The following is an 18,608-nucleotide window of genomic DNA, read 5'->3' as shown; positions in this document are numbered from 1 at the left end:
GATTTCATTTGCTGTTACTTATTTTCTCTTAATTTCCATCTCATGAGCCGAGTGGCGTAGTTACTTCATGATAAAAACCCTCAGTTGATTGTATTCTTTTATAAAAAGGAATTGATTAAGGATTCTCCATACTCTGCTTTGCTCCCAGGATAGAATTTCTTTCTCCAGTTTTTCCTGACATGGTAGACATCAAACGGCAATGCAGCTGACATCCAGCATTATCCTTCTCTATTAAGTGTCTCTGTCTAACAATGAAAAGTTGTTCTTAAAGCCTTGAGGTTCTATGGACTAAATTGGTTTATTAAAATGATGAGAATCTGTATAGCTTCATTGACACTGACGATAATGAATGCCTAACTCGTCCATGCTAATTACAACCTTCCGAATCTTTTACATTATCATTAATCAAATGCTCATTAATCAAATACAGCCAGGCTCAGCAAGCTTTTTCTGTAAACGGCCAGTGAGTATGCATGTGAGGCTTTGTGGGCCGCACAGTCTCTGTTGGAACTGCTCACTTCTGCTGCTGTAGCAGGAAAGCGGTCATAGGCGGCACATAGATGGATGAAGGTAGCCGTGCTGCGGTCATGTTTACTTGCCCATCAGACGGTGGGCCAGATTTTCCCACCAACCCCTGGAATAGAGCATGCTATCTAACTTGATGTTTAGAAGGGTTTATGTAACAAAATAATACAAGAAACTATTAAAACCTACTTTATTAATATTGTTTTCCATGTAACTTGAGATACAGTCCATGTTTCTTCTAAATGTTCTAATTACAAACACCTAAAACAGCAATCACTTTGGAGCTATATAACTTAGTTATAAAATTTAAATTATATTGAATAGGGCTCTTTGAGTACTGAGAAAAGACCACGTATCATTTTCAAAGTAATTATAATTTATTAAATTATCATGTAGTTTTCAAAAGTAGTAGTTACAAATTCTGATGAATCTTTCTTCTACTGAGTGCAATTGTAATATTTTATCTTGATTCGTTTGGGTCTTTTCAGATTAATGACCTCTGAGTTTTTGAAGAAATCTAGTTCTGTAAAGAAATCTCCATCGACAACTACCTCTTCTCACTATCTAGGGACTTTGAAAGTCTTGGACCAGAAGCTCTCACAGAAACAGAACATGGAACCTGACAGAGCAGATAACATAAGGGCAGCTGTTTATCAGGTAAAAAGGAAAATATTACAAGTTGAAAAATAAGAGGAATTAATCACTTGCATAATGTTACCTGCTCATCAAGGAATAAAATGGCCCATCAGAGATGATGATTTAATACTTAATTTATTGGGAAAGATTTTCCTTTATGAGCAATCCAGAGCTTTTTTTACTAAATCGTTTTCTTCCAGGCTTTGTTTAACTTATCATAGTTGTTTTTTCCTTAAAGAGAAGATGCCATGGCAATTTATAAAAATCTAGCAAAAGAAAATATATCAAAGTCTGTATATGCTTCTATACTTTTTATCCTTATAGTTGATATTGTTATGAGCAAAAAGAATTTTAAAATGTTTTAAACTTAAAATGTTTAAAATTTGATACTTTGTATTTGAATTAGGCTTACACAGGAAAAGGTATTACTAATTTTTTTACAATTCCAAAAACGGTCTTTTTTTGGTATTACTATACAGAATAGTACACTTTAGAAAACTGTACATCTAATTTCAGAGAAAAATGTTAATATGTATAGCTATTATATTCAATTTTTGAAGTATGTTAATACTAAGAAAGCATGCTTATGATTTTCTTAATTAGTACTCTTTATATTTTAGGATATTATCAGAAAAATAAAAATGATACTAATGTATATAGAATTTATAAATTTTGTGTTTTGCTTCTTTAAAGTTTTAATCAAATATTTCAAACATAGATAAGAATTCTAACATTTGGGAAACTTTGAATATCACATGGCCTTTTTCTTGTTCTTACAGGAGTGGTTAGAAAAGAAAAATGTGTATTTACATGAAATGCACAGAATTAAAAGGATTGAAAGTGAAAATTTAAGGATCCAAAATGAACAGGTATTCTGAAATATAGAAGAGAAAAATATTCTGGATTTTTATGTCAATAAAATATCTCTGAATATTTAACATTTCTAAATCAGCTGTGTTTTTAAAATTTTTCCTGTGTTTTTGTCTATGAGGAAGATTGGCCCAGAGCTAACACATCTGTTGCCCATCTTCTTTTTACTTGAGGAAGATTGTCGCTGACCTAACATCTGTGCCAGTCTTCCTCTGTTTTATGTGGGATGCCGCCACAGCATAGCTTCACCAGTGGTGCTAGATCTGCACCCAGGATCTGAACCTGCGAACCCCGGGCTGCCGAAGCAGAGTACGCAAACTTAACCACTACGCCTCAGGGCTAGCCCCATAAATTAACTGTTTTTTAAATGGCAAAGTAATTTGTATATAAAAGAATTGATTTCTTATTTTTACTTCTCTGGTGCTTTAAACAATTTTACTTTGATATGAATATATTATACCTGTTGTACGTGGAAACACAGACTCACAGATATTTTTATTTTTTATATGTGTGGAATAGCTTTGGCACTACTGAGTATGAACTCATTATTGCTTGTAACCACCTACTTACTCCACTTTTAAAAACTGACTTCAGTCTTACAACTTAGCCAAGAATATAAAGGGTCATCAGACATTAACCTTCAGTTTTCCTCTTTCCCATCTTGAATTTTATGTGTATCTTCAAGACCAGCCCCTACCTGAGCTCTGGACCCATATCCTTCCTGATGCCTGACTCTTGTTTTAGTCCCTCCTGAACTTTCAGTCTCTGCCTTTAACTCCCGCCTGTTAGCCTCTTCATCTTCCCCTAAATCATCTGAAAAAAAGCCTTCTTGTGCTGTTCAGTACTGAAATTGATTTAGAATGAAACATATTTCCCAAATGCGTGGCACTGTATGGAGCCGCCCTAGGGGGAGTGCCTGTGCACCTGTGGCTGTGTTGCAGCGTTATACTGCTGTGGTCAGGGCCAGACTCCTTCCCTCTGATCGCCACCACTCAGTGAGGGAGGCAGTATTTTTACTTCTAAATTATGTATCTCCATAATAAGGCTTTGTAATATTTAACGTTAAGTAATATTGTAAAGCAAACATAGGATATTATGGGATTAGATTGAAGTAAGTAAAGTAATAACATACTCACCCTCACCTACATATTTTCCAGTCTGGCACACCTTTTCAACATTTGGGATGTGTTTGGTAAGAATTTCATGCTTTGATGGCCAAGAAAACTCAGGTTCAATGCAAAGAGCTACGACTTACTGAGGGACTTGGTCAATTTACCTTCCTCTGACATACTTTATAGGCCTGTAACTTTCCTCACGTTTTTCCTTTACTGAAATAGTTTATTATGAACATTTTACAGTACCGCTTAGCCTATTACAGTGTATTTTGCTAACATTTGTTTAGTACATTTCCAAAAAGAAAGTTGACTTTCTTCCCATGGATAGTAGTATATCAATATCTAGTAAGTGCTTTCAGAAAAGGACATTTGAAAATGGCAATGAATAATTCAGATAACATTTTTTATAAATTAACTGGTCTAAACCATTCTAAATAAATTATCTGCCTTGAAACCTCATTTCTATATATGATGAGTCTCAAGAGAATTAAAGATAAATACATAGGTGTATATCGATATCTATCTATATTTGTCTAGCTATTTATAATACATATATCTGTTTATTACTTTTCCAAAATAGAAAAGAGCTGCTAAGAGAGAAGAAGCATTAGCGTCATTTGAGGCCTGGAAGGCTATGAAAGAAAAGGAAGCAAAGAAAATAGCTGCAAAAAAAAGGCTTGAGGAAAAAAACAAGAAGAAAACTGAAGAAGAAAATGCAGTGAGAAGAGGAGAAGCCCTACAAGTATTCAACAGCTTTGAATGTCTTTCTTAATTATTTTTAAATACTTGGAATCTCAATTAGTGACTGTGTTTTCACTTATTTTGTAATGTTCACAGTAAATAAGAAAATCATTCTGAACTTTTTCAGGCTTTCGAAAGATGGAAAGAGAAAAAGATGGAATACCTTAAAGAGAAAAATAAAAAGGAGAAAGAATATGAAAGAGCAAAGAAACAGAAAGAAGAAGAAACTGTTGCTGAGAAAAGGAAAGATAACTTAACTGCTGTTGAAAAATGGTACTCCAAAATAGGGAATATTTTGAAAGATTTAAAATTAACAACACTTTAGGCTTTTATAATATTTATTTACTTGAAATTTACTAATGCTTCTCAATCTTGTTATTGCAAAGATATATTAGGGAATCTGTATTATAAATTCTCCTTTAACTTCCCAGTTTTTTGTACTATCCTACATAGGAATGAAAAAAAGGAAGCTTTTTTCAAAGAAAAAGAAAAGGAGAAAATAAATGAGAAAAGAAAGGAAGAACTGAAAAGAGCCGAGAAAAAAGATAAAGATAAACAAGCTATTGATGAATATGAAAAATGGCTGGTAGGTATTATTTGTTAACACACTTGTGTCTTTTTAATGTATTTTTGGGGGATTTTTCTGTCCCTAATTCCAATTCTATTTGTCCTAGCCTACTGTCCATTTCTACCTGGAAGCTGTCTTGTTGAATTCGTCCTTCCTACATATATCATATTTTCTTTACTTTCATCATTTCTATTAATGCTTCTACTATTCCTGAAAGCACTCAGGCTTAAAACTTCAGTCATAATATTCTTCCTCACCTGCATCCCCACATTTAGTCACTTACCTGTCATGTCCGTTCTTCCTCTTAACAATTCTCATATCTAAAAATCATAGAAAGCTGATAACTGCACCACTGTCACAGATTCATTCCACCAGATCATTTTCGGTGGAACTTGGTCACGACACACACTAACACTGAATTTAATGGTAAGAAAGTTATTCACTTTTTATTCTCTTTTGATCTTTCTGATGACCTCAAGGAGAAGGTCTTGTTTAGGTGCTTTTTAATGAAAGAAGGCAAGTATGAAGTTTGCAAGGAAAATATCTAGCTGGACTTTTTGTTTTTTTATGTTTTTTTGTTTGTTTCAGAGTACTTATATGTATACTTTTCATTGATGTCAAGCAAAATACTGCAGTTAACATATCACAGGTTTCAGCAGTCAAAAGTGTAAAATTTCTCCACAGGGTTTAGGATCCATTGGGGTTTCTTTCCAATAGGATTTATCAAACACTTTTTGAATTCATGCCAATCTGCTAGTTAAAAAATACTATCCAGGATATTTGTAGTTGCATTTCTCTTCTTAGGATCGAGGTTGAGCATCTTTTCATTTGTATAAGAGTTATTTTTTTTTTCCTTTAAGCTGTCAATTCATGGAATTTGCACATTTTTCTATTGGTTTTTTTCTTACTGATGTTTAGAAGCTTGTTTATGTACTAGGGAAATTAGCCTATCTTTTCTGATATGGGCTACAAATTTTTTTCCCATTGTTTTGTTGGTCTCTCAGCTTTGCGTATAGTGTTTTATGCCATGAAGAGTTTTATTTTATTTTATGATGTCAAATTTATCAGTCTTGGGTTCTGACTTTCAGGCATAGTTGAAAAAACCTTCTCCATAACTTGAGGTTAAACGATGTCCTCCCATTTTTCTTCTAGTAACTTTATGGTTTTAATATCTTAACATTTGATCTACTTAGAATTTATCCTGATGTATGGTGGGAAATACGGTTCCAACTTTATTTTTTCCAAATACATCTTTTATAAAGTAGCTCATCTTTTCCCCACTGATTTCAGGTACTGCCTTTATTATATATACATTCCCAGATTTTGGGGTCTGCTTCTTGACTTTCTGTTCCATTGATCAGTCTCATTGTACATGTTCCAGTACCATGCTGTTTCGTGATATGTCTTCATATCTGTTTGAGTTAATCTTCCTTCATAGCTCTTCTTTCAAAGTATTTCTGACTATTACTGTTTACTTTTTCACATAAACTTTAGAATCAACAGTAGCTAGAGAGGCATATATATGGGACCCAAAACAGGCTATTTAAAGGTAGGATAAAAAGATGAAAGACTTAGGAATAAACTTAAGAAATGTGCAAGACCAATATGAAGAAAAGTATAGAACACCCCTGAAGGACACAAATGAAGACTTGAGAAAAATGGATCAAAACCGCTCTTGGATAAAACACTCGATCTTATAATGGTGCTATAAAGATGTCAATTCTCCCTGAAGTAATTTAAAAATTTAATGTAATCCTAATAAAATTACCAACAGAATTTATTGTTGTTTATGTGTTGACTTTGCTGCTGCCATATGCTAATTCCATGCAGAAAAATAGTAATAAAATAAGGGGATCCAAATGAGGAAAGTAGTATTTCATGATGATTTCCTTAGATTAAGCTCTTAGATAATACTTTGTTCTAAGAAAAATGAAGTCTTCTAATATTAAGGAGACGTGTACTGACTCTGCTAGCATCACTTAGAGTAATTAAATGTAAATGTTTAAGTTTTCAGTTTTAATTTCACATACTCTTAAAAATGGAATAGAATTTCCTTAATGACTAAGTGACAGTTAGGTACATTATGTTTTATTATAGTGTTTAGTCACTTTTTCATTCTAAGCAATCTTCTGGAGAACAAAAATTTGTCAGACATAAGACGAAAATAGCTTGTTTCAATATGGAGTATCACCTCTACAAATATAGTGCTACCTATAAAAGCATCCATATGCAACGTGTTACAGGTCTACTTCCCTTTTACCAATTTCTTGTTGGAATTCGTTTACAGATAGGATGGAAAAATACCCCTGTAAGAAAGTCTAATGACTTCAATTTTCATGTAAACTAATATCTCAAAATTTTGGTGGACAACCTAGCCTGTGTAGTGAGCATTTGATGAGTCATTGATTTGGGGGAAAGTTGTAGCCAAAGATCAGTAAGAGTCTCTTCTTCGTGCTGGTTCCCGGAGTAATTCAGAGTTAGCTTTAATAAGAAAATAAGTAAAATGTTCTATCCCTGGGGCTGGCCCCGTGGCCGAGTGGTTAAGTTCGTGCGCTCCGCTGCAGGCGGCCCAGTGTTTCGTTGGTTCGAGTCCTGGGCGCGGACACGGCACTGCTCGTCAGACCACGCTGAGGCAGCGTCCCACATGCCACAACTAGAAGGACCCACAACGAAGAATATACAACTATATACTGGGGGGCTTTGGGGAGAAAAAGGAAAAAAATAAAATCTTAAAAAATAAAAAAATTAAAAAAAAGGTTCTGTTCCCAACAGAGAACAGTCAGAAGGACTTTTCAACAAGTTTCTTTTAATTCTTACCCCAAATAACATTATTAATCCATGTTAATTGATATTAAGGTTGATAATTAATTGTTTGTTTCGTGTCCTTTTTTAGCACCTGCTTGTAAGATCAAACTTGTTTTTGAGTTCCTTTCCCCATGTTAAATGGAATGGACAGAAAGAGGTGTGTTCAGTTAGTTTCTGTGGACACAGCCTGGTCAGTGCTTTTCCCCCACCTAGCTAGAGAGTCTGCCTCTGTCTCAAATACTAAAATGATGGACAATGATCCAATTACAGCTCTTATTTCCTCAATTAGGAAATTTGAAAGGAGGCCCCCTCTTTGCTTTGTAAGAGTAGCAACCATGCAAACATTCTCATGACACGGAGCAAAATGTTAAGACAGAAAAAAAATCTCATACTTCTCTTCACTCCTTTTGTTGTATGTGAAGCATTGTATGCTAATGGAAACCTTGCATTGTCAAAGTCTCCTTGTGACATTGATCAATGCTGTATATGTACTGATGAAAGAAGCACAGCCACCTAATAATTTACCAGAATACCACCCCTCCCAAGTCATCCAGCCTGCAGAGGCAGGGCTGTCCAAGATTTCCTGATACTGCTGCTCTTTGAGGATTATGAGGAAATCACCAATACGAGGTAACCACACCACTCTATCGTTTTAGCAGAGACTTAAAGAAATGAAGAGATAATCCAAGCTGCAGGATGGAAAGGCCAAATGCTATTAAAGTTTCAAGTACTCTAGATTAACGTTCAGATTTCATATGAGTCCTCAGATACTCATTTCTTTGAAGGGAGTATGTACAGGGGAAGAAAATGGTTTGAAATTCACCTGGTATAATAAAAGTGTCAGAATTTGGAAGATAATATTTTCAAAATAATATGAAGCAAGACTGTTCCTATCAAACAATAAAATATGAACTTAACCATCTCACACTCTGTGAATCAGAATTCTTCTACCCTCCTGCATTATTCCCATCACGTCCCAGGATACGTTATCTTAAATAAAAATAACCCCTCTCAATTCCTTCTTTCCCTCCAGATATGGTCTCACATTTTGCAGCTCTTTTTATAGCTAAACTAGAAAGTTTTGCTTATACTTTCTTGGTTCTCCATATCCTTTTCATCCTCAACGCACTACAGTCTTGTCTCTTTCCCAGAACTATACTTTGAAAGTTATGGTTTTGTCAGGGCTTCTAGCCAATCAAATGTATTCTTTTCTACTCTTTTTCTCGACTTCTGAGCATTCTGCACAGTTGACTCCCTTCTGCTTGCAACTGTTTTTCCTCTGGCTGTCATATTCCCGCAGCCTCTCTCTCACCCCTCTCCCTTCCTTCTCTGAATCACTTGTCGACGTCTCTTCTTTTACCTGTGTTCTAAATGTTGCCGTGGCCTGCAAGGCTCCATATAATCTTACTCATCTACCGTTTTGGTCTCCCGTGGTACTCCTCTTCCATCTCCCACCAGATTATAGTCACACTGACACTCTTGTTTCCTCTCACATCCCAAGATTTTTCCACTTGTCAGAGCCCTCCACACTGTTCTCTCTGCTTGAAATGCTCTCTCCTCAGTGCATATCATGAGGGGCTTCTCTTACCCATCATGTCTCACTTTAAAGTGGCTTTCCCTGAGTCCACTTTTCTTTGAAAGTAAGTACTCCCTTTTATTCGTTATCAATCACAACAGTTTGTTTATATGTTTCATAGCGATTCACACAATTTAAAATTATCTGTTATTTATTTACTTTTTTATCAACTGTCCATTTTGAAAGTTCCCTAAGGGACAGGGACTGTATCAGTGTGTTTGGGTTTTATAATCACCTTATGCGTGGCGCCCACTATGCTGCTGGACCCAGAGTGGGATCTCAGCTCATAACAGACGGATGAGTAAACAGAAATTGAAACAGTATAGTATCAGTAGAATAATAGACCCACAGGACACCTCGGGACCAATTACAAGTAAGGATGTGTTATATAATAAAGTAACACAAATTAATGGGTGCAAGGAAATAACAGTTGGGATTATTTGTGTGACATTAGGACATAAAATCACCTCAAAGAATTACCCTCAGCTATAGAAACTCCAGAAAAATTAAAGCATTAAATATAAAATGCCAAGCAATGGAAGAACCAAACGAAAATATTAAACTTAATATTTATCAAATCTCATGAGGATGAGATGCTATTCTAACCTAGAAGTGCTATAAGAAATAAAGGAAAAGATGAATAGATATTGAATTTAAAATCACTCATATAGCAAAATAAAAAGTCAGTGTAGGCGGTGGTTGAAGGGTGAATTCCTGTGGCCTCTTTGGAGAATAAATCATCATTGTCCAGCGACGTTGAACATATGCATACCCTACAAACCGGGAATTTCACTCCTAGGCATGTACATGAAGGGAAAATCTTGGCCTTTAAGCACAAGGAGTCACACAGGGATGTTTATAGCGACATTGTCTTTGTGTGGGGAAAAAAATGTGAATATCAGGTCTTCAACAAAAAAAAAAGATTAATAAATTGTGGTATGTTGATATGCTGGAATTCAGTACATCAGTAAGCTAGAGCTACAGATCCATATAGATGGATGTTAGAAATATGATGATGACAAACGTTACAAGGAATATATAGCATGATACATTTTAGTACGAATTCTGAAAACCTGCAAAACAAAATTATTTGTGGTTTGAGGATGAATACATGTGTAGCTAAAGTATTAAGAGATGCACTGCAATGATAAGCATCAACTTCAGAGTAATGGCTACCTCAGTAGGGTGGAGAGAGGAAGGTGCGATGAGGGAGTGGACGCGGAGCTTCGAAAGTGTCGGCGATATTTTATTTCATAAGTCAGACAGCGGGTGCACAGGTTTTCATTACATTACTCTTTGAACAGTTGTCTAGGCTGAAATATTTCATTTTATTGTTAAAATTAAGGGCTAAAAGTAATATAGATAAAATGTTTCCTGCAAAAATAATATTTATTGTATGAAAATACTCAAATTGCTAAAAAGTAAAAGCACTCATACACATACAGTTAGATGAGCCAAATAATTGAGCAAAAACTTCACAAAAAGGCTAAAGTAATGAAAATGTGCTCAAGCTCAATAATAAGCAAAGAAACAGGAAGCTCAATTTTCAACTATTTGTAAAAGAATTTGTAGTATCCCGTGCTGCTGTGGCATGTTCAAGCTTTGCGTTCAGTAAATTCTGAGAATGTGTTCTCAGAACGTTCTCACTAACTTCTAATAATTATTTTTGTTGCAGTGTGGAATTATAGGTCTTTTGTTTCTATTTTACATAATTATTTTAAAATATCACTTTTAATATTGACAAAATTAAGCGGTGCATTAATACCTGTTGGTAGTATACTTGGTAATTAGCCATATTCCCTAGCTGCTGTTCCTTTATAACCAATTAAACTAGGAAATGACATTTAAATATCCTCTAATAGATTATTTTATTCTTCAGCATGCAACTTAATTTGAAAGTAATGTTCATATATGTATATAAATTTATAGTTTTCTATTTTTCTCTTTAGGAAAAGAAGGAAAGGCAGGGAAGAATTGAACGGAAACAAAAGAAACGTCATTCCTTTCTTGAAAATGAGGCACTTCCCCCGTGGAGCCCTCCAAGCAGAACTGTGTTCTCAAAAGTGTTTTGATAATTCCAATTCTTACATTTAGTTATTTATCAATTTGCCAATTTTAGCCATAGGTTTAAAACTATTCATTCAATTATTTACCGTTAGAGGAGTCTATTTTAATTAAATGCCAACTACTTCTGCTCACAGTGAAAAAGATGCTTTGGAGTTTAATCACTGAAAGCATTTTTTGAACTGTAGATAAACTGCCTCAAATGAAAAGCTAATAATCAGATTGCTCTTACCGTTAATATATAACCTTTATCATGTCCTGATAATTCTTACAGTTGGATGATCCATGATCACTTTCACTAAGCTGTGCATGTTATTTAAGTATGTTTATTCCCAATAATAAAAAGGAAACCATCTAGGTACCATAATTATAGAAATAATTGAATTTGGGAGTAATTATGCATCTAGCTTCAGGTTTTAAAATGAATAGTTGCTGGGGAGTATGCATGTATATTTCTCCTAAAACAGATCTTTAGCTCAAAGCAGTTGCATTTGCACTGTGAAAGATAGAATTTTGGTCAATTGAGGCAGTAGTTCAGTAGAACTCTAATTGTAGAGGCATTTTGTTTAAGAATTTGCCTTACATTTTATATATGAGTGTATTTTATCTGTTCCAGGCTTACGTGACAATCATAGGCACTATATAATGAGCAGACCTCTGAAATTTGTCTTTCTAAATTCTGTCTCACTTTATTATTTCAGTGATACCAAAAGATATCCTTTTCATGATAGTAATATACTTCGCATTAGTCAAGATCATTATCACTATTATTATTTTGCAGACTAAAGCCATAAATAGGTGATAAAGGCAATTTTTGTCTTCTTAATTAATCCAGAGTCTTATAGCTTATATTTAGAAGACAGTTGTATGGGAAGGTGATTTGTAGACATTATCCAAAGAATCTTCATTTATTTGTTTGATCTCTGCATGTCCTTGTATTAATGGGACTCATACTTGAACTGGTCAGCTAGTTTAGCACAGACCAAACATGTGCTCTCGGAGTAAAACAGTTACTTTAACCAATGCTGCAATGCAATGATGGATGAGAATACACAGTCACTATTAAGCATCTCTTGTATCCTCTCTGCTGGATCTTTACAAGTGTTATTTCTCGTCTTTACAACAACTATTCAGAGTAGGTGTTATTAGCCTCATTTTGTGGTTAAAAATACTGAGACTCAGAGAAATCAAATAACTTGCCACATATTTAGCATGTGACTGAGTCGAGATTAGAACTGATTAAGTCTATCTCCCTCCAGAATCCATATGTGCATTTTCATGTTCTCATGTGGCCTCAGAGAATTGTAAGTTCTGTCCAGACTTCTGTGTTATATCAACCTTACAAACATATTTTACCTCCCAGATCCTAAAATCATGTTTTCTATCTGGAGATTATCTGTCCCTTAAGAGATAGCCATTTGTGGGGCCAGCCCACTGGCGTAGTGGTTAAGTTCATGCTCCACGTCAGCGACCTGGTGTTCGCAGGTTCAGATCTCGGGTGCAGACCTGTGCACCACTCATCAAGCCATGCTGTGGCGGCATCCCACATAAAATAGAGGAAGATTGGCACAGATGTTAGCTCAGTGACAGTCTTCCTCACCAAAAAGAAAAAAAAAAGAAATAGCTTTTGTTATTAGAGATGGTGAACCTTATGAGATCTAAAAGATGAAAAAAGAATTTATACTATTTAAGGAGCTAGTCATACAGTTTGTATCCAGTATTAGAACGTCAGAAAACCCAGGAGGTCATGAAACAGAGGCTTTGAGATGGCCGCTCAGGAGGTTTCACACTGAGTTTAACCTTCTTGCTGTAGTGCGTATGCAAGAAAGATGTCATGGATCACTTTGTAAGATCACCTTAGTGCTATAGATAAATAATAGAAATTTCATAAATGAAACTAGAAGCCTTTCTATATTGCTGACACTAGAATACTTCATGAAATTGTAATTATTACCAACAATACGTATTATCAGCAAGGGATTTAGGGCCTCTCTTATTCATCCGTGTGTCCCCCTTAGTGCCAAGCGCAATGCTGATTGTATCCAATTAGCTATTCAGAGCTAAAAAGACATTTTCAAATTCCAGGGAAGTAAAAGGAAAAATGGAAGAAAGTACTACTACTTTTAGGGATGTAAGATCATAAATTTCACAGTAAATATTTACCTAAACTTCTGATCATTTTCTTCTACATTATTGTATTTAGTGGCTTACCGTTATCACTTCTTACTTGTGAGAATTGAGTGAAATTAGCTAATTAACGTAAAGCATATGGCACATAGTAATGACTTGATAAATGTTCATTGTTTGCACTTATTTACCACCATAAGCCCTACATTTCCCCATTTTCATGTGTGTGAAAAAAAGGTAAACATAGATGGGGTTGATGATGGGGTTATTTGATGTTACACATTTTTAGCATGCAAGAAGAAATCTCTGCTTTTCTGGCCCATCTGGGCTGTAGCACTCAGAAGAGAATAGAGAGGTTGCCTGTATTAGAGACTTCCTGAAAAGAAGTCTAAACACTCGTTTCTTAGCATTGCTTGTGAGAAAGGATGAAAAGGGAATTTGAGGTGTTTGCAAAGACCCAACAAGTCATTTCCCTCAAATGAGGATTTTTGTCTTACTATGATAAGTAATATTTTATTTCCTGTTTACAGCAACCTGTGCTGCTTTAATTATGTAATTGAATGAAATCTCTTCCCCTTTGGCAGGGAAACTGAGTTTTGAGAGCTGGGTGACAATGCAGTACTGTTCACTTTCTGGGATCCAAAGGGGAGAATCAAGCCTGATAATATTCTCTGAATCTATTTCTCTGTTTAAGGGCTATGATTTCCCCATATTTCCTTAAAAAGTATGAAATATCAATATAGACATTTGTTCTTTAAGTTGTCATTAATTTATAGTATGAGGGAATTTTAATTCAAATTGAGGACACTAAAAACCTATAGATTTTCAGATTAAACTTCTAGTTTTGTAAATTGTATTGAACTTGAAGAATGCTGACACTTCAAAGTAAAGGAAATAGTAATTTAATGAGTATTTTATTACTGAAAAGAACAATTTCCCTAGAAATTTAAATATTAATACTAAAAAAATTAATTTTATACAGAATTTAAGTTCCATAATAACGAAGAAAATAGTAGTGTTACGTAAATAAAAAGAAACTGTGGCATTTTAGATCAAAAGAAGGTTGAAGTTTTCTTAATGAAAGAAAATAAGAAATGTTCAGGGATAACAACATTCCAGTGGTTTGTATCGCATCACATTTGAAAATGTGAGTAGTTCACTCATTGTTTTAAATAGCGCTAATCTGCTATTTTTCACTGTTGCCAAAGCAGGACCTGATAGTTGTTCGCAGTTGTATGTACCTCAAAGTGATAGAACGCTGCATCAGAAAGGAATTTTAATAATTTAACAAACCTGCCCCAAACTCTGTTTTTAGTTGAAGAAACTGATTTCCAAAGCCTTTGACTTGCTCAAGCTCAGACACGACTTAGCATCAGAAATCAAGAGTGAGAACTCAGGCATCGGGCATCCCCGTTGTGCTCTGCCCACCATCCACAAATGTGATAATCTGATAAAACTTTCACCCGGCTCTTGTAACTGTGGTCATTATTGACTTCAGCTAATTTTTATCCTCTCAGACGTTTCCTTATTCTCCCACTGCCTTCTCCATAACTGTCCACGGATCTAAGCTGGTTGGGCACCTACTCTCCTACTTAAGGTGTGGGGAAATATTCAAGTTTCTTAAATCCTGAGTCATGGGCTAAAATACAGTAGAAAAAAGGAATTTCACAAAATGGGAGAAATTGCATGTTAGTCAAAATAGTTTCCAAGAATAAAGTAGTACAGGAAACAAATTTCCCTGATTCAATCTTGGCTCTGATTTCAAGTGTTATATTAAAAAGTATTTAAACCCATAGGCTTCCATTCTACACAAAGCAAAGATGTTACAAGCTTTCCTGCTTCCTAGGTACGTTGACAAAATAGTAAATGCTATGTAAATGCTTAACTGGAGACTTCTCTGAATTCTTTTTACTTTAAAATGTCATGTGATTCGATTATTTTGAAACATATATGTTACATGTAATTGTATAATGTGAACTTGTGTGAACTAAATTCGTGGAATTGAATTTAGGATGTTTTAAGAATTATTCAAGGAGATATACTTAATGTCTGCTTTTTAGTAGCATATTTTCATGTAATGCTTAATTAAAGTGAACCATTCAGGATTTATTGGGTGAAGTTATTTATTGACTGCCAAAATTTCATTTCATAATGATAGGAAATGTGGTATGAATTTTATTTGTAGGCTAAAGATGAAATAATCATATTTTGTTGATATACCTTTTAGTAGAAATGACTGAAAATTTAAATATAAAACTTTTTTTTGCCTAGAACAGTACACAGATTACAAAGGTAATGTAATTATATAACAATCAAATAATTAGAAAATGCAAATAGCAAAAATTACCTGCCCTGTCATCTCCCAAAGACAATCACAGTTAATGTATTATGTACTCTTCCAGTTTTTAGTTTCCAGTGCATGTTTCCCTGAAGCTCAAATTCAGCTGGGAGTGAAAAGGATAGAGATACAGTTCACTCCGTCTCCCTCTATTTTTCTCTCTGTCTCTCTGTCTCTGTGTCTCTGTCTCTGTCTCTCCCATGCTACCTATATGTGTGTGTGCATACATGTGTATATGATGTATATATAGAATACAAACGTGCGTATATACATATATTCAAACATATATATTTTTATTCTTTAAAATAAAAATGAGATCAAACTACATGTTTGGTAACCAGATTTCCCACTCAACAATATATGTTGAACATATTTTCATGTTATTATACCTTTCTAATAATCTTTGATGCTGAAACTAACCTATTTTTGGGCAGTTTGTTTCCTTACAAATGTTTACTATAGTAAGTAACAATCCATTCATCATCCTTGTAGTCGGTATGCTTGTTTTAAGATGTGAGGAACCTCATTAAATCTCAAAAATGAAAAAAGAATTCATAATATTTAAGGAGTTAGTCACAGTAACTCCTAACTAACTAACTAACAGTCTTGTATCTAGTATTAGAATGTCAGAAAACCTAGCAGGTTATGGAGCGTAGGCTGTGAGATAGTCCCTCAGCAGGTTTCACACTTTGAGGATTAACCTTCTTGCTGCAATGTGTGTGCAAGAGAAGAAAGAGGTCGTGGATCACTTTGTAAGATCACATTAGTGCCATAGATAAATAAGGGAAATTTCATAAATAAAACTAGAAACCTTTTTAAGTTGCCAGAACTACAAGACATGGAATGGGAGTCATTTAACGGGCATAGAATTTCAGTTTTGCAAGATGAAAAGAGTTCTGGAGATTGACTGCACAACAGTGTCAATGTAGTTAACACTACTGAACAGTACCCTTAAAAATGGTTACGATGGTAACTTTTGTCTTATGTATATTTTACCACAATTTTAAAAAATTGCACAGCAAAACAAACAAAAATGCTTACTCATTCATCTATAGGAGGGATACAGGGAAAACTTCTCCCTTAATTATAGAATATGTCTTTTCTTTTAGTCTGTCAGATCAATTTTCTCAGCTCAGACAGATGACACATCTTTGATTCCGTTACAGTTGCTGGAAGAATCATATGCTAATGGCTTACACCTAGAGTGAATGTTGAGTAAGAAAGCAACAATTCAACTAAGGCTTTCAATAACTCTTCCTTTCAAATGTTTTTTTTCTTGGGTATTCTTGCCCACTTAATTTTTGAGATAAGCTTTAGAGTTCTTTTTAAGCTTTTAAAGCAAAATTATGGTTTTTAGTAGAATTGCAGTAACCATGCACAATAAGAAAATCTGTTGGTTTGAAAAAGGTAGGATGAGACCACTCCCTTTCCAAAGGCTAAGTTCACTTATATTTTTGTATGTGTAGCAGTTTAACTTTTTAAAATAATTAACTCTGTGGTAGTCATGGATTCCCTTTGGGGGAAGTCTACTGTGAGCCCAGCCCATCCTACACTCGCCCAGAGTAACTTAGTTACTCTCTTTTCTACACTGTGTCCTCACCCCAAATAACTTATTGGATGCCTCAGCTTTGTAGGTGTATGTATGTATTTCCTCATTTTAAATAAGAGCTTTATGAGGACAAGAACTGTATTTTATACATCTTGATATTTCTAGTTTATCAGTGGGCTCTGGATAAATATTCCGTGGCTGATAAATGAGCAAGTTAAAAATAGAATATGAAAGAGTGCACGTGTATTTGTGATGACTATATAGTATGTATATGAACAAGGACTCTAGTATTTGATGTAATTATAAGAATGGTGTTACAAATTGAGTATTATAATAACTATTGCAAATAGTTTAAAATTTTATTTTAAATACTACGTATTTTTTTCAGTCCTAAACAAAAACAAAAATTTTTTAAATGGAAAATTGTGTGTGATTGCATTAAGTTGGAAAAACTCACATATATTCTAATATTTGCAATTAAATAGATTGAGCCCTATTGAGAGAACTCTTTTCTTTCTTTCTCAGTGTCCTTCTTTCTGTGGTGTATTATGCAACAAGAAAGTTAAGGAAAGAAGGAAGAAAGGAAGAAAAAAGGAAAGAAGGGAGGGGGGAGACAGAGAGAGAAAGAGAAAGAAAGAAAGAAAAGACACAGAGAGAAAGAACAAAAGAAAGAAGGAGAGAAAAGGAAAGAAAGAGAAAGGAAGGGAGGAAGGAAGGAAAGAAGGAAGGAAGGAAAAAGGAGACCAGCCCACGGCTCAGTCTAAAGAATGAATCCCAAGTAGAATTATCTTTTGACTAGAGCTGAAATTCAGATATGCCCAAGTGTGGATGCTGAAATCAGACTCTGCTGTGATGTGTCAAACCTGGTGAGTGGAGAGCGTGGTCGCTCTGTGGCTACTGTTATCTCATTACTAGATCTTGAGCTCAGAGTTATTATACCTTTAAAGCTTGTGATTGCGATTTCCACAAATGCTGCTAGACGTTGATTGTTCGATATCAAAACTGTTAGTTCATCAAGCAGTGAACAAGCTGCCATGTGCCAGGCTCTTCTATGAACCTTATGGATATGGATTGCCATATAATAATAATAATAATAATAATAATAGATAGACATAATCCCTGCCTTCAAGGAATTTACATCAGTTTGGGAGGAGACAAACAAAAATCACTAAACAAACATGCAAATAAAATAATTTAAGTCTCTGATAAATTTTATGAAGAAGATAAGATGGTTTAATGTGTTATAGCATGATTGGCATGTAGAAGATTGTTTTTTTTAGCATTAAGATTAGAGAAGGCCTCTCTGAGTAAATCACATTTGAGTTGTGACCTAAAATGATGAGGAAAAAACAACACTGGGATCACATTGGAAGAGCAGTCCAAGCAGAAGGCACATCTAGTGCAAAGGCTTCAAGGAGGGAAAAGCCACCGTGGCTTGGTGATGAACAAGGAGCAGAGAGGAAGGAAATGAGGCCAGAGAGGTAAGTAGACTCTAGCTTATGTAGCAAGTTGGAAGCCATTTTAAGGAGTCTGTATTTTATTCTAAGTGTAATGAGAGGGTTGTAGTTAGGGAGGGAAGTCATCTAACTCATACTTTTAAAAGTTTTTAGGTTACTATGTGGGGGATAGCTTGTTGGGAGGCGTCTTTACCAGTCCATGTAAAGATTGATGGAGTCCTGGTCTGGGATTGTGGC

At 34.8% G+C, this 18,608-nt stretch overlaps 1 protein-coding gene across 2 annotated transcripts in view; it reads left to right on the top strand.

The window, feature by feature from the left end:
* Window positions 1-15,132, top strand: part of MAP9 (microtubule associated protein 9) — a 36,730-nt gene extending 21,598 nt beyond the window's left edge. For both annotated transcript variants that reach the window (XM_044767066.2, XM_014843953.3), the window contains exons 9-14: window positions 1,014-1,182; window positions 1,941-2,030; window positions 3,727-3,888; window positions 4,015-4,160; window positions 4,341-4,473; window positions 10,786-15,132. In XM_044767066.2, coding sequence (XP_044623001.2) covers window positions 1,014-1,182; window positions 1,941-2,030; window positions 3,727-3,888; window positions 4,015-4,160; window positions 4,341-4,473; window positions 10,786-10,908 — 823 coding nt within the window. In that variant the 3' untranslated portion in view covers window positions 10,909-15,132. The remainder of the gene's footprint in view (window positions 1-1,013; window positions 1,183-1,940; window positions 2,031-3,726; window positions 3,889-4,014; window positions 4,161-4,340; window positions 4,474-10,785) is intronic.
* The last annotated feature ends 3,476 nt before the right edge of the window (window positions 15,133-18,608 follow it).

The sequence above is a fragment of the Equus asinus genome, chromosome 3, assembly GCF_041296235.1.
Source record: "Equus asinus isolate D_3611 breed Donkey chromosome 3, EquAss-T2T_v2, whole genome shotgun sequence".
Taxonomy (NCBI): Eukaryota; Metazoa; Chordata; class Mammalia; order Perissodactyla; family Equidae; genus Equus; species Equus asinus.
This window is presented reverse-complemented; position numbering and strand designations above follow the sequence as displayed.